Below are 15,947 nucleotides of genomic sequence, written 5' to 3' on the forward strand. Positions count from 1 at the left end.
ATAGATTGTTTAGTTGGTCCCAAGGATTAAATTCGGATTGGGGCTCACTAAGGAGACCCCCTGATATCACCTTAGGATTTGGCCTGCCCTGTACTGATGGGGCTCCTATCATATAAGGGTATAACGTAACCATAAGCTTTCTGTAAGCATACTCACTGGGGCTGGAGTCTTAGGTTTCCCATCCTCCTCCTCATCATCATACCCTTCAATATCTACATCAGAGTCTTCCTCGCCCAGCCTACCTCGGCCCTGGCGCATCTGAGTAAGGAACACAAATAGCACATCATTGAGGGACGTGCCTGTAGGAGGAGTTAACCAAGGGCTCTCACCCAGGATGAATGCTCCTCCCTGATATCCCAGCCAACCCCACTGCTAGTGGGGGCTGTTTAGACCGCTCAAGGCATGCGCATTTTCCCCCATTCTTTGGAAATCATAGCCAGAGTAAAAAACCCAAAGAACAGGAAAGGCCCTTAGTCTACACTTACTGTATCATTACAAAGAGACTCTTTCTTTCTAACCCAAACTTTTCCTTATAGCTTGTGTTGAACTCTTTGGGATAGAAAAACCTTCCTGGGTTTTTACACTTTCCAGTGGAACCCTGACTGAGAATAGCTGTAGAATTTCTGGCTTCAGACTGTATCTTCTGATACCTCTAGAAAAGGCCAATTTTTAAAATTTAATTTTATAAATAATTTTAATTTAAATTATAATACACATAAAGTAGGCCAATTATTCTGAACTGTCTGAGTGCAGTTGGCCGTTCTAGTCACCTGTCAGGCTACTCTGATGCTTCATACCCTTTTTTCATACTTGTGCCTTCCCTGAAGTTCTGCTGTGCCTGACTCTGCCCATGGGGACAGACAGAAGATAACTCCGGTCACACGACCTGACGCCATCCCAACTTGAAATCCCATTTGTAAGCTTTCATTCCCAGGGCCAAAGGGCCCAGTCATTCTTGACATATGTCACATATCACCATCACCATTCCCCTAGCCCCACCTGCAGGCATAATACCAATCTTATAAAAAGAAAAACAACATCCTACCTGTGTTACTTGCTTTTCTGGAGTGGCAGTGGGAATATCCAAGACAGACATATTGCTCTCATCTTGAAATACAGAGGCATCTCGAGACATACTGAGGGATGTGTTGGTATCATACAAATCAGGAGGCTGTGGCACAAAACATACAACTTAGCTTCTATCTAGGAAAGGGAAAATAAATACAGATAACTCCCCTTTAAAGCATTTACTGGAGAAAAAGATCATGCAGAGCAATTCAGTTAAAGAGAAACAGTCTGACACAGCTTTACAGACAAGTTTTTGGGACTCTTACAAATGTTGCCTATTCTAGTAGACAGGTGCCTGATGCATGTAATCAGAAGCCTGAAGCAGAAATGCACCAAAGCTATGGGACAGTTTTATGCCCTAACAGCCTTTCTGGTCAATAACTTAGTTTTTTCTAAGCCTTGTCTTTTGGTTTTTAGGCCCAAGGCTTAGTATCAGTGCTATTTTGATTGCTTGATCTGGAGACATCTAAGAGAAAATGGGATAAAGGAATTTCAATTCCAACAAGAGCATAGAATGCTTTGATAGTTTATGAGCCCATCAGAGGATGCCACGAAGCAAAATGGCATGGTGAAAAATCACAGGCTTTGGAGTAAAATGTCCTGGGTTTGAGTCCTGGCTCCAACACTTGCTAGTGAGTAACAAATTACGTAACATCTCTAAGCCTTGATTAACTCAAGTATAAAACATGGATGACAATGTCTACCTCACAGGGTTGTTGTGAGAATTAAGAGATGTGTAAGTTCCTTATCCAATACTCAATAAATTATAGATCCCTTCCCTGTTTTCTTCCCTGGAAAGAACAGGGATTTAGCAAATAGACTATTCAGTGACAGGAGGGCAAGAAGGACTAGATAAAGTGCTCACAATATAAAGTGAAAAGAGTAAGACACAAAACCATATCGATCAATTTCATTTTAAAAGTGTGTATATAAACACAAATACATACACCACAGATATGAAAAATAAAAATATTCACACTGGTTGATGTTGCTTCTGAGTGGTGGAAGTGATTACAGGTAACTTATTTCTTGTTTTAATTTTTCAATTTTCTCTAACGAACATGTTACTTTTATCAACAGAAAACCCATATATGTGTTACATTGTGTTTTTTGAAAAAAGGAAACAAGACTGATTCTGAAGAGGGTTTTGGTGAAATAGAGGCAAAACAAAATTCAAAGCATTACAGAGCAGGTAAATCAGTGTGGAACAGAAGGAGGGAAAAATAAGGGGATGAAATTTCTGCAAAACCCTACAGCACAGTGTAGAAAACTGCAAAGTCAACAGTTTTAGATAAAGTGTTAAGCTGAACAGATGATGCAATGCAAGTTAGGTGGAAATAGTTGAGTGAAAATACATCATTGGGCTGGGCGCGTGGCTCACGCCTGTAATCCCAGCACTTTGGGAGGCCAAGACGGGCCTGAGGTCGGGAGTTCAAGACCAGCCTGACCAACATAGAGAAACCCTGTCTCTACCAAAAATACAAAATTAGCCAGGCATGGTGGCCCATGCCTGTAAAACCAGTTAATCGGGAGGCTGAGGCAGGAGAATCGCTTGAACCCGGGAGGTGGAGGTTGCAGTGAGCCAAGATTGCACCATTGCACTCCAGCCTGGGTGACAAGAACGAAACTCCGTCTCAAAAAAAAAAAAAAAAAGAAAATACATTATTGACCACCACCATTTACAAGTTGAAAAGTATGATTACTGTCATGCTTCTTACAACCAAAATTGTATTAAGGCAGGTTACACTTTTGCAAACATACTCTAATAACATTTGAGTTTGAGAGTAGTAATGTGTAAGGACAGTCACTCATGTACACCTTCCTCAGGTTAAGAGATAATGAGTTGGTTACTATCTTAAACTGTTTGAGTGAAGGGAATGATGACAAGGTGAACTGGAATAATGAAGCAGTACTATCTAATCCTACTCTTCATAGGAAACCCTCTAACTGCACTAAACAACAGCTAATGTTCAAGAGAGAGAATAGTTGACAGGTTTTCCTTAGCCATTTGAAGTAGCCTGGGAGACGTAGCGAAGAAAGGAAGGTGACTTTAGGGTCCAAGGCTTTGACTCACCAAAGGACTAGGCTTAGACTGTCCTAGAAATGAGCAAACCATGTGTCATTCAATGGCTAGACTCTCCTGGGGAATGATGGCTAACACCCAGGCTTTAACTTACCAGAAAGTACCTTGTGGAAGCTGTGGGCCTATTAGCAAATAGGGCCTTCCTGGGGCAACATCACTCACCCAAGAACCCTTGACCCAATCTGCCCACACACTCCAAGAGCCTTTCCTTGTTCTGGACCTTGAAGGAGTATCTGAGGGTTCTTTTATACCTGGCCCCTCAGTAACCTAGGTTGTGAGATGAAAGAGAGAGTAAAAGATAGATAGGGATAGTGCATGAACGAGACACAGAGATAGCAATAATCCAACAGAGGTCACATAAGTTGCATTATCAGTTCAGAGGGAAACCTGGATAGAATGAAAAGAAAAAATTTCCTGTGGGAATTGGCAGAGTTCTGCATTAAAATACTTGATTAAATTTGAAAGGGTCTCAGAGAACAGATAAAGATGTATCAGGCAAATTAAATTAATTCATTTAATGTTTACAACAATCTTGAAAAGATTTCAGAGAAAAGGAAACTAAGTGAGAGAGGTTAACTTTCCAAGATTACAAAGCTAGACAACAGGAGAACTAAGACTCAAACCCAGGCCTGTTTTATGTCAAATCTTATGTACTTTCCGCCCTACCATAGTGCCTCCAATACAGAAACCAAGCACCAGTGATGTTTTGTTAAGTCCTATTCTTCAAATATGCCAACCCTCTAAGAGTACAGTAGAGAGGAAATACACTCTTACTGTATTTCAAGGATCCAGTTAGACCAGGAAGACTAAAAATTTCTTAATTATCTTTCTCTCTAATTCTTTTGACACAAACATTTAAGAACATTATTAGTACTACCTTTCTTCATTTACTAGGAGTCAATCCAGGAAAATGAGTGACTTCTGAGCTACACTGAGATACCTCTGAGGGAATGAGTAATCAAGTGTCTGTAAGGCACAGGAACAATATGGCCCATGTCTGTAACCGAGAAGTCTACACTCCAGGGATGTTCTAGAGTCCCAAAATTCATGGACAAGAAAATTCCCGAGACCCAGAGGATGGCTGGGTCAGGAATTTGGTATTCCCAAACACTGCCTAAACAACTAAGGCCCCACCCCACTCATTCATCCCACAGCTGCCTCGTCTGGATTCAAGGCCACCAAGACCCATGGCCCTCACTCACCTTAGCCTTTGAGAAGACAAGAAAGCACACGAAAGGCATATGAAGAGGAAGGACAGAGAAGAATGGTATCTCAGTAAACGGATTTGTTAACACGCTCCCAATTTCCCAAACCAATAAGAAAACTATACAAGGAAGTACTTAGTCCTCAGACTCACCTGAGGTGTGTAGGGCCCTGGGGTCATTGGGTCCAGGCTTTCTAATTCTGCTTCCTCCAAAGCTGCTTCTTTAGCTGTACAGATATCCTTCTCAAGTTGAGTCAAATGCTCATCATACTGAGAAATAAAGGAAACAAATTCATTCAACATGTATTTTAATTACTGGGGATACAAAAGTACACAAAAGAGAAAAATATCTATCTTCATAAAGCTTATGTTCTAGTGGCAGGACACAGATAACAAAAATAAATCAAGCAGGGAAGGAAATAGGGGATGTGGAGTTGGGGGGCAGGGAATACTACATTTTAAAATAGGATAATCAGGGAAGGCTCCTCATTCAAGGGAACAGGATTTCAAAAAGCTAGATCCCAAGGGGACCTCTTTTATTTTTTGAGACAGAGTCTTGCTGTTGCCCAGGCTGGAATGCAGAGATATGATCATGACTCACTGCAGCCTTGACCTCCCGGGCTCAAATGATTCTCCTACCCCAGATGAGTAGCTGGGACCACATGCGTTTACCACCACACCCCACTAATTTTTAAATATTTTTTGTAGAGATGGGGTCTCCCTATGTTGCCCAGGCTTGGGACCTCCATCTTTACCACCTACCTCAGTCAATGTCTGGTAACAGACGTTCACAATCTCCTGGGCGGTCTTAGTATACTGACTCTCAGGTCCTATAAATAAAATAAGAAAGTGCCATTATCTTTGCAGACTTGTTCCAGAATTTTACATTCTGTCATCAGTAGTGTGTCCCATTATCCTAGACCTAGAAAAATCATTACTCAGCTTTAACTTGGACTCTTGTTCTACTTTCAGAGGCAGAAAATTTCAAACATATGCAAAACAACACTAACATAATGAACTCCCATGTACTCACTAGCCAGCTTCAATGATTAACACACAGCCAATCTTGTTTCATTTACTTCAATTTTCAGACTCTTCTCAAATTGTTTTGAAGCAAATTCCAGCATCGTAACAATTTTCCTTTAAAAATTTTTCAGTATGTGTTGCTAGGTTTCACCATGTTGGCCAGGCTGCTCTTGAACTCCTGGCCTTAAGTGATCCACCCCTCTCAGCCTCCCAAAGTGCTGGGATTATAGGCATGAGCCACTGTGCCCAGCATAAGGCTGCTTTTAATAAACAATTATTGGTATAATGGTGGATACATGTCATTATACATTTCTCAAAACCCATACAACGTACACCACCACCAAGAATGAACCATGGACTTGCGGGTGATAATGATATGTCAATGTAGGTTCATCAACTAACACAATTAATATAACACTCTGGTGCAGGATGTTGTTTTTGTTTTGAGACAGAGTTTCGCTCCGTCACCCAGGCTGGAATGCAGCGATATGATCACGGCTCACTGCAGCCTTGAACTCCTGGGTGCAAGCATGCGCCACCACGCCCATTTTTCTTTGTTTGTAGAGATGGGGGGGTCTCATTATGTTGCACAGGCTGGTCTTGAACTCCTGGCCTCCCAAAGTGCTGGGATTACAGGCGTGAACCACAATGCCCAGCGTGGTGCAAGATGTTGATAACTGGGTAGGCTGTATGTATGTGAGGGCAGGGAGTATATGGGAACTCTCTGTAACTTCTGCTCAATTTTGCCATGAACTAAAGTTGCTCTAAAAATAAACCAACTATATCACATCTAAAATAATTAACAATAATTCTTTAATATTATCAAATAGCCAGCCAAGATTCAAATTTCCCAAATTACTTTATAAACACTCTTTTACATTTATTTCTTTGAATCATAACCCAAAAAAGGTCCATACATTGCATCTTGCTGATGTGTCTCCTTAAGACACTTTTACCTACAAGATGATTCTTAACTATATGGGTCCCCATATGGCCTTAGTTACAAGTTGCAAACTGGTGGCTTATAGCTTTGTTTGGCTCACATAAAAAATTAGTTCAGTTTGTAAAAATGGATTGAGCTATACACCCACAATACATAAAACACTTTTCTGTATCTAAGTTATATTTCAATAAAAAGCTTTTTGAAAAAAACTTAGTTGATAACATTTAACAGTGGGAGATTTCACATAAAAACCTAAATTGTCTGGCTTCTTTTAGAAAATGTAAAGATGTGGCCAAGACAGGGTCAGCATTCCTGCAAGGCACCAATGGGCTGGGGCTGAGTAGCAGCTGTTCGTTTTAGATAAAGCATGTGTTCTCCAAGTTATCATAGTCCCTCCCAGGTCTGCTTATCTTATGCCTAGACCCTGAAGGCATTTGAGTTTTCAATCCCTGCCTTAAGTGCTCAAAATGTTCTTTTAATATACTGATCATTCACTTATTTATTCATAAGACATTTTCTTAATACTTCTTGTGTGCCAGGCATTGGAGATGATAGAAATGAGTGAGATATAGGTCATATCCTCAAGAAGTTTATAGTCTAGTACAGTGAGATAGACTGTAAACAAATAGGGCAACACAACGCAATGGAAAAACAGTGGCACAAAGAAGGAAGTGGCTGATTCCTGGAGGTAAGAGGGGAAGAGGAATTAAGAAAGCCTTCATAAGAGGTGATCCCTAAATTAAACCTACTGTTTTATCAGGATATAAAGGATAAAAAATATACCACAGGCCAGGCATGGTGGCTCAAGTCTGTAATCTCAGCACTTTGGGAGGCCGAGGTGGGGAGATTACTTGAGGCCAGGAGTTTGAGACCAGCCTGGCCAGCATGGCAAAATCCTGTCTCTACTAATAATACAAAAATTAGCTGGGCATGGTGGTACATGCCTGTAATCCCAGCTACTTGGGTGACTGAGGCATGAGAATTACTTGAACCCGGGAGGCAGAGGTTGCAGTGAGGCAAGATCATGCCACTGCACTCCAGCCTAGGCGACAGAGTGAGACGGCCTCAAAAAAAAAAAAAAATATATATATATATATATATATGTACACACACACACACACACACACACACACACCCCATGTGGACTTCAAATTATACTACAAAGCTATAGGAACCAAAACAGCATGGTACTGACATAAAACAGACACACAGACCAATGGCACAGAATAGAAAACACAGATACAAATCCAAACACAGCCAAATAATAATTTTCAACAAAGGCAACAAGAACACACATTTGGGGAAAGGGCAGTCTCTTTAATAAATGATGCTGGGAAAACTGGTTATCCACGTGTAGAAGAATAAAACTAGATCTCCATCTTTCACCATACATAGAAATCAACTCAAAATGGATTAAAGACAAATGTTAAGACCTAAACTACAAAGATGAAAATGTGGAGAAAGGGGAACGCTCGCACACTGTTGGTATACTAGTACGCAGCCATTATGGAAAACAGTATGGAGGTTACTCGAAAAACTAAAAATTGGATTATCACAGGATGATCCAGCACTACCACTGCTGGGTATATATCCAAAAGAAGGGAAACCAGCATAATGAAAAAATATCTGCACCCGCATGTTTACTGCAGCACTATTCACAAGAGCCAAATATGGAATCAACCTAGGTGTCCATCAATAAATACATGGATAAAGAACACGTGCTGGCCAGGCACGGTGGCTCACGCCTATAATCCCAGCACTATGGGAAGCCGAGGCAGGCGGATCACCTGAGGCCAGGAGTTTGAGACCAGCTTGGCTAACATGGTGAAATCCTATCTCTACTAAAAATACAAAAAAAATTAGCCAGGCGTGGAGGTGGGCGCCTGTAATCCCAGCTACCCGGGAGGCTGAGGCAGAAGAATCGCTTGAACCCGGGAGGCAGAGGTTGCAGTGAGCTGAGACTGTGCCACTGCATTCCAGCCTGGACGACGAGAGCAAGATTCCATTTCAAAAAAAAAAAGTGTTATATATACATGATGGAATATTATTCAGCCATAAGAGAGAATGAAATCCAACCAGTATGGTTGGAAACAGAGATCATCATGTTAAGCAAAATAAGCCACGCACAGTGAAACAAATATTACGTGTTCTCATTCATATGTGAGAGCTAAAAACGTGGATGTCATGGAAGTAGAGAGTAGAATGGTGGTTACCAGAAGCTGGGAAGGGAAGAGATGTGGGGGATGAGACAGGAGGAATAAATTCTAGTATTCAATAGTACAGTAAGGAAATCATAGTTAATAATTTATATTTCAAAATAGCTAGAAGAATTGTAATGTTTCTAATACAAAAAAAAAAGATAAATGTTTGAGGTGTTGGATATCCCAATTACCCTGATTTGATTACTACACATCGTATACATGTATCAAAATATCACATGTACTCCATAAATATGTACAACTATCATCTGTCAACAAAAAATAGATACCGCATGTGTATGTGAAGCTCTGAAGCTTTCAGGTCATATCTACTATGACTATTACAACCTATTACATAAATAAAAAAGTCTTGGCCAGACGCTGTGGCTCACAACTGTAATCTCAGCACTCTGGGAGGCTGAGGCGGGAAGATCATTTGAGGTCAGGAGTTCGAGACCAGCCTGGGCAACTTGATGAAACTCCATCTCTACTAAAAATATAAAACTTAGCTGGGCATGGTGGCACATGCCTGTAGTCCCAGCTACTCGGGAGGATGAAGCACAAGAATCTCTTGAACCCGGGAGGTGGAGGCTGCAGTGAGCCAAGATTGCACTACTGTACTCCAGCCTGGGCGACAGAGCAAGACTCTGCCTCAAAAAAAAAAAAAAAAAAGTATCGGCCGGGTGCCGTGGCTCAAGCCTGTAATCCCAGCACTTTGGGAGGCCGAGGTGGGCGGATCACGAGGTCAGGAGATCGAGACCATCCTGGCTAACACGGTGAAACCCCGTCTCTACTAAAAAATATAGAAAACTAGCCGGGCGAGGTGGTGGGCGCCTGTAGTCCCAGCTACTCGGGAGGCTGAGGCAGGAGAATGGCGTGAACCCGGGAGGCGGAGCTTGCAGTGAGCTGAGATCCAGCCACTGCACTCCAGCCTGGGCGACAGAGCAAGACTCCGTCTCAAAAAAAAAAAAAAAAAAAAAAAGTATCTTCCAGGTAAAACTTCTTACAAGTATAGGTCATTTATTCTTTAAAACATGAAAAATAAAGTTGTATCCTCACAGAAACTGCCTGTGCCAAACACAAACAAGGAAGAAAAGTCAATTGTCAAGATATTTAGAGCTGGGTGTGGTGGCTCATGCCTGTAATCCCAACACTTTGGGAGGCTGGGCAGGATGATCACTTGAGCTCAGGAGTTCAACACCAGCCTGGGCAATACGGCGAAACCCCGTCTATACAAATAACACAAAAATTAGCTGGGCATTGTGGTGTGCACCTGTAGTCCCAGCTGCTCAGGAGGCTGAGGTGAGAGAATCAGTTGAGCTCAGGAGGTTGAGGCTGCAGTGAGCCATGATCGTGCCACTGCACTCCAGCCTGAGTGACAGAGCGAGACTCTGTCTCAAAAAAAACAAAAAAAGAAAACAGAAATGTTGCTGGAGAAAATAGAAAGGCTGCATACAGGTTACAGGCCTCCTTCACCAAGCCTGTACAACGGTAGTTCCTTACAGTATAGGCTCTTCTACCTATAGGGACCTGCCTCATGGCTAAAACCCCAGCCTATAAATTAGGAATTCAACCTTTATTCTACTTTAGTTTCGAAACTTAAACATGAACTAACCTCTCAATATCTCAATTCCCTCACTTTATAATACAAGGAAAAATTAGTTTTATACATTTGTGAAGTTTCTCTCTTACTTTAATCCATTTTGAAAATGGGACCTCTTCCCTACCCATTTTCTTTGCAACACATCACTCTAAGAAATACCCACTAATGGCTGGGCGCAGTGGCTCATGCCTGTAATCCCAGCACTTTGGGAGGCCGAGGTAGGCAGATCACCTGAGATCAGGAGTTTGAGACTAGCCTGACCAACATGGAGAAACCCCATCTCTAATAAAAATACAAAATTAACCAGGCATGGTGGCGCAAGCCTGTAATCCCAGCTACTCGGGAGGCTGAGGCAGGAGAATCACTTGAACCCAGGAGGGGGAGGTTGCGGTGAGCCAAGATCATGCCATTGTACTCCAGCCTGGGCAACAAGGGTGAAACTCCGTCTCAAAAAAAAAAAAAAAAAAAGCAAAGAAAAGAAAAAAGAAAAGAAATATCCACTAATACCTCCAGAATATTTAAAAAAACCCACACTTACTTGCACAGCTGATACACTTATGTGTTTGTGTCAGTTTCAGACAGTCCATGTTCTCAATAGTTACAAGAGCTTCAGCTATTAGACTCTATTACACTATTATATGCAAAGCAGCATTTAAGTCTTTCTAATGAAACATGGTGGTGGAACTGGCAAACCACTGTTAACATAGTGGATAAAAATATCCACTGTGATGTTTTCTTATCCCTACCTATACCAGGAGTTCTTATGAGAGAGAGAGAGCTACGAATCCTTAGAACTATAAACAAAATTCTGTATGTAATACTCATCTTTGAGAGCAGAACAGCTTTAGTTTTTCATCGGATTTTCAAAGGGATCCATAACCATCTCCGTAAGTCTAAAAATATCGTTCTACATTTTGGAGCAATCAGGAACTTACTAAAAGTAGGATGATCAGCTATAGGTTTTGTAGCTTAGGAAGAAATGAGGAATCCAAGTAAAGAGACAAAGACAACAGAGCCTCTACAGGAATAGTAAAGGTGCTGAAGCTACTGTGGGGGGGCTGGGAAGAAGGTTAAACAGAACTGAACTCCAATTCCTAGTCCCTACAGGGTTACTACACAGAAAACTAGAATTAAGTTATAAAGAATTTCTAGAATGACACCAAAATGAATGAAAGATGATCTGTGACTTGTCACTGTACTCAACAGAATAAGCTACCCACTCATGAAAAGGAATGTTTTTCCTGAGTATATTTTTTTTCTCTCTCTCCTTGTTAAATCATGGCTGAAGCAACTCTACATGTCACGTTGGAGAAACGTTATTTATTTATACTTTGCCTCATACCAAATAAGGAGTGGTAAAGTCTACAGAATCACATACAATTCAAATTCTAGGCCGGGCGCGGTGGCTCAAGCCTGTAATCCCAGCACTTTGGGAGGCCGAGACGGGCGGATCACAAGGTCAGGAGATCGAGACCATCCTGGCTAACACGGTGAAACCCCGTCTCTACTAAAAAATACAAAAAACTAGCCGGGCGAGGTGGCGGGCGCCTGTAGTCCCAGCTACTCTGGAGGCTGAGGCAGGAGAATGGCATGAACCCGGGAGGCGGAGCTTGCAATGAGCTGAGATCCGGCCACTGCACTCCAGCCTGGGCGACAGAGCGAGACTCCGTCTCAAAAAAAAAAAAAAAAAAAAAAAAAAAAAAAAAAAAATCAAATTCTAATGTCCTTAAATAGAGATAATGCCAATGACAACTTTGGAAAGCTGATACTCCACCAAGAAAATTCTTTTTCTGGTTTCTAAGTTAATTTCCTTCTGTATGGTGATGTGAGAAGAAACCCAAGTCACAAGCTTCATGGTTCTAGTAAGAGGGGGAAAGCAAGCATTATTGCTATTTTTTTTTTCTTGACACAGTGTCTCGCTCTGTCACCCAGGCTGGAGTACAGTGGCGCGATCTCTGCTTGTTGCAACCTCCGTCTCCCGGGTTCAAGTATTTCTCCTGCCTCAGCCTCCCCAAGTAGCTGGGATTATAGGTGTGCACCACTACGCCCATCAAATTTTTTATTTTTTAGCAGAGACAGAGTTTCACCATGTTGGCCAGGCTTGTCTCGAACTCCTGACGTCCAGTCATCTACCTGCCTCGGCCTCCCAAAGTGCTGGGATTACAGGCGTGAGCCACCATGCTCTGTCTATTGCTGCTAACTTTCTGAAAACATTCAGAGAAAAACACCAGTCAAGTTGGTAAGCATCCCTGGGCCCCAAGAAGAGGGGATTTGTGATCACTCCTAGGCTCACATTTCCCTTGAGAACTCTTCCACAAATACTAAAAATAATCCCTCCCTAAGAAAATGAGTACTCTGTCAAAACAGCATAAATTATCATCTTGACAGTGGATGGTGTGAGGATATGCGTTTGTTCCAATGTGAACTATTAAAATTAAAAAATAAAAGTTCAGTAGAAGTACAAAGCTTTTTTAAAAAAATCAGTGCCAGATATAAAAAAAAGAATCTGCATATTAAATTCCTAAAGAAATCAGAATTACTAAATGCAACTATGCATAGTCCAGATCCCAAAGAGATGAGCTCTGACTCTGCAATTCTTAGATATTTATCTTCAAACTAGATCCAAAACAAGTGAAAATTAAAGAGAAGTGAATCTAATCTTTCACAATATAGCTAGGCTCCTTACCTTATGTAGAATGAGGATCAAAAGTAAATTAGGATGTTTAGTTTCCAAAGAGGTTCAGTCTCTCAATAATCTCACTCAGAATCTAGACTAGAAATTCAAGAAGGTAGAAACCATCCAGAAGGAACTGGGGTAATAAATCTCACTGGCCAAGGGTCTATTTGATGAAAAGCCCAAAGACCCTGAAAATGTTTTTTTCCTCAAAAATGAAACACCATTCCATTTAGCAACTTAAAAATATATAGATAAATAAACAGATAGCTTTGGCTAAAAACATATCCTCGTATCTCATATCTCTACAACTACAAAAATAAACACCTCAAAACACCTTTTCCTATAGAGTAAAATTTATGATACTTCACACCAAATCTAATACTGGCTACTAATGGGATGTTAGGAAGGGAAGAACAAGATTTTTCCTTTTCACTTTATAAAATTCTATGCTGTTTCATTTATTCAATGAACATGTATGTAATTTTTATAAAATTTTAAGTTATATATTTTAATTTTACAAGAATAATTTTTAAAGTATTGATATTCCCAGCGTTAAAGAGGTTGTAGGGAAACAGATATTTTCCTTCACTGTTATTTTGACTATAAAGATATAGCCTTTTGGAACACAATTTCAAAATATCAAGATTTCCTACAAAAATTTTATACAAGCACACATCAATAAAATATAAAAATAGTGAACAACTAGGCCGGGCACAGTGGCTCACACCTGTAATCCCAGCACTTTGGGAAGCTGAGGCAGGTGGATCACCTGAGGTCAGGAGTTCGGGACCAGCCTGGGCAACATGGGAAAACCCCATCTCTACTAAAAATACAAAAATTAGCCAGGCATGGTGGTGCACACCTGTAATCCCAGTTACTCGGGAGGCTGAGGCACAAGAATTGCTTCAATCCGGGAGGCAGAGGTTATAGTGAGCCGAGATCAGGCCACTGCACTCCAACCTGGGTGACAGAGACTCAGTCTCAAAAAAAAAAAAAAAAAAAAAAGTGAACAACAGTCTGCAAGCCAGCATCATGGAGATACTTTAAATGCCTATCAATATAAAATAAATTATGATACATCCATCCATGCTAAGAAATAAGTTTAAAAGAATGTAGAAATCTATATGTACTAACATGAAAAGATAATCAGTAAAGATGTCAATTCTCCTCAAATTGATCTATGGGTTTTAACACAATTCTTACCCAAATCCCAGTAAGATGTTTTTGTAGATATAGACAAGCCCCTTCTAAATTTAGTGGAAGGGCAAAAGAACTAGAATATAAAACAGTTTTGAAAAAGAGAGGAATCACTCTACCTGATCATAAGACTTCTAGAAATAAACCAACACACTCAATTGATTTTTGATAAAGGTATACATACAGGGCAACTCAATGGAGGAAGGACAGTTTTTTCAATAAATGATGAAAAATTGGGACATCCATAGGCAAAAAAAGCACTTCAACCTAAATTTCAAACTGTACACAAAAAGTAATTAAAAATGGATCATGGACTTAAGTGTAAAAGGCTACAACTGTAAAATTTTAGGAAAAAACATAAGAGAAAACCTTTGTGATCTGAGCTGGGCAAAGACTTTTTTTTTTTTTTTTTTGGAGACGAGTCTCACTCTGTCGTCCAGGCTGGAGTGCAGTGGTGTGATCTCAGCTCACTGCAACCTCCACCTCCCAGGTTCAACCAGTTCTCATGCCTCAGCCTCCTGAGTAGCTAGGATTATAGGTGTGCACCACCACACACCACACCCAGCTAATTATTATTATTATTTTTCTTTGTATTTTTAGTAGAGATGGGTTGCACCATGTTGACCAGGCTGATCTCAAACTCCTGACCTCAAGCAACCCACTGTCTCAGCCTCCCATTGTGCTTGGATTATAGGTGTGAGCCACCGTGCCTGGCCGACTTCTTAAGAGACACAAACACTGGGCTGGTCGCGGTGGCTCACGCCTGTAATCCTAGCACATTGGGAGGCCGAGGCAGGAGGATCACGAGGTCAGGAGATCGAGACCATCCTGGCTACGGTGAAACCCCGTCTCTACTAAAAATACAAAAAAAAATTAGCCAGGCATGGTGGCGGACAACTGTAGTCCCAGCTACTCAGAAGGCTGAGGCAGGAAAATGGCGTGAACCCAGGAGGCAGAGCTGGCAGTGAGCTGAAATGGCACTAACTGCACTCCAGCCTGGGTGACAGAGCAGAGACTCGTCTCAAAAAAAAAAAAAAAAAAAAAAAAGAGAGAGCGAGATACAAACACTGGCCACGCCTGGGGACTCACACCTGTAATCCCAGCACTTCACCTTGACCTCCTGGGTCAGCCCTGACCATAGCCTTGACCTCCTGGACTCAAGCAATCCTCCCATCTCAGCCTCCCGAGTAGCTGGGACTATGGGCATGCACCACCAAACATAAATTTTAAAAATTTTTTGTAGAGATGGGGTCTCACTATATTGTATAGGCTGTTCTCGAACTCCTGGGTTCAGGTAGTCTTCCCACCTTGGCCTCCCAAAGCACTGGGATTACAGGTGTGAGTCACTGTGTCTAGCCTGAAAGATACTATTAAGGGACTGAAAAAGTAAGGCATAGACTGGGGAGAAAATCTCTGCAAATCGTGTATGTAATAAAGGTCTCGTACCTAGAATATATCAAGAACTCTCAAAACTCATTAAGAAAACAGGCCGAGCGAGGTGACTCATCACGACTATAGTCCTAACACTTTGGGAGGCTAAGGAAGGCCAATCACTTGAGGTCAGGAGTTCCAGACCGGTCTGGCCAACATGGCAAAACCCCGTCTCTACTAAAACTACAAAAATTAGCCAGGCATGGTAGCAGGTGCCTGTAATCCCGGTCACTTGGGAGGCTCAGGCAGGAAAATCACTCAAACCTGGGAGGCGAAGGTTGCAGTGAGCTGAGATTGCACCACTGTACTCCAGCCTGGGTGACAGTGCGAGACTCTGTCTCAAAAAGAAAACACAGGCCGGGCACAGTGGGTCATACCTGTAATCCCAACGCTTTGGGAGGCTGAGGCAGGCAGATCACTTGAGGTCAGGCATTCAAAACCAGCCTGGCCAACACGGTGAAATTCCGTCTCTACTAAAAATACAAAAAAATTAGCCAGGCATTGGGGCGGACGCCTG

The 15,947-nt window shown here is 41.6% G+C and overlaps 1 protein-coding gene across 5 annotated transcripts in view; it reads right to left on the reverse strand.

Annotated features, from left to right (window-relative positions):
• Nucleotides 1-15,947, reverse strand: part of TAF1 (TATA-box binding protein associated factor 1) — a 178,546-nt gene that overhangs the window by 85,644 nt on the left and 76,955 nt on the right. For 2 of the 5 annotated variants that reach the window (XR_003117427.1, XM_025372455.1), the window contains exons 33-36: nt 5,118-5,185; nt 4,509-4,625; nt 4,354-4,359; nt 1,046-1,171 (exon numbers count right to left, since the gene is read on the reverse strand). Coding sequence is in view for 4 of the 5 variants with exons in the window: in XM_025372455.1 (XP_025228240.1) it covers nt 1,046-1,171; nt 4,354-4,359; nt 4,509-4,625; nt 5,118-5,185 (317 nt within the window). In the remaining variant the exon portion in view is untranslated. Of the gene's footprint in view, nt 1-156; nt 259-1,045; nt 1,172-4,353; nt 4,360-4,508; nt 4,626-5,117; nt 5,186-15,947 lie in introns of all 5 variants that reach the window. The other 3 variants (XM_025372457.1, XM_025372456.1, XM_025372454.1) reach the window with 2 other exon arrangements.

Source organism: Theropithecus gelada, chromosome X (assembly GCF_003255815.1).
Source record: "Theropithecus gelada isolate Dixy chromosome X, Tgel_1.0, whole genome shotgun sequence".
Classification (NCBI taxonomy): domain Eukaryota; kingdom Metazoa; phylum Chordata; class Mammalia; order Primates; family Cercopithecidae; genus Theropithecus; species Theropithecus gelada.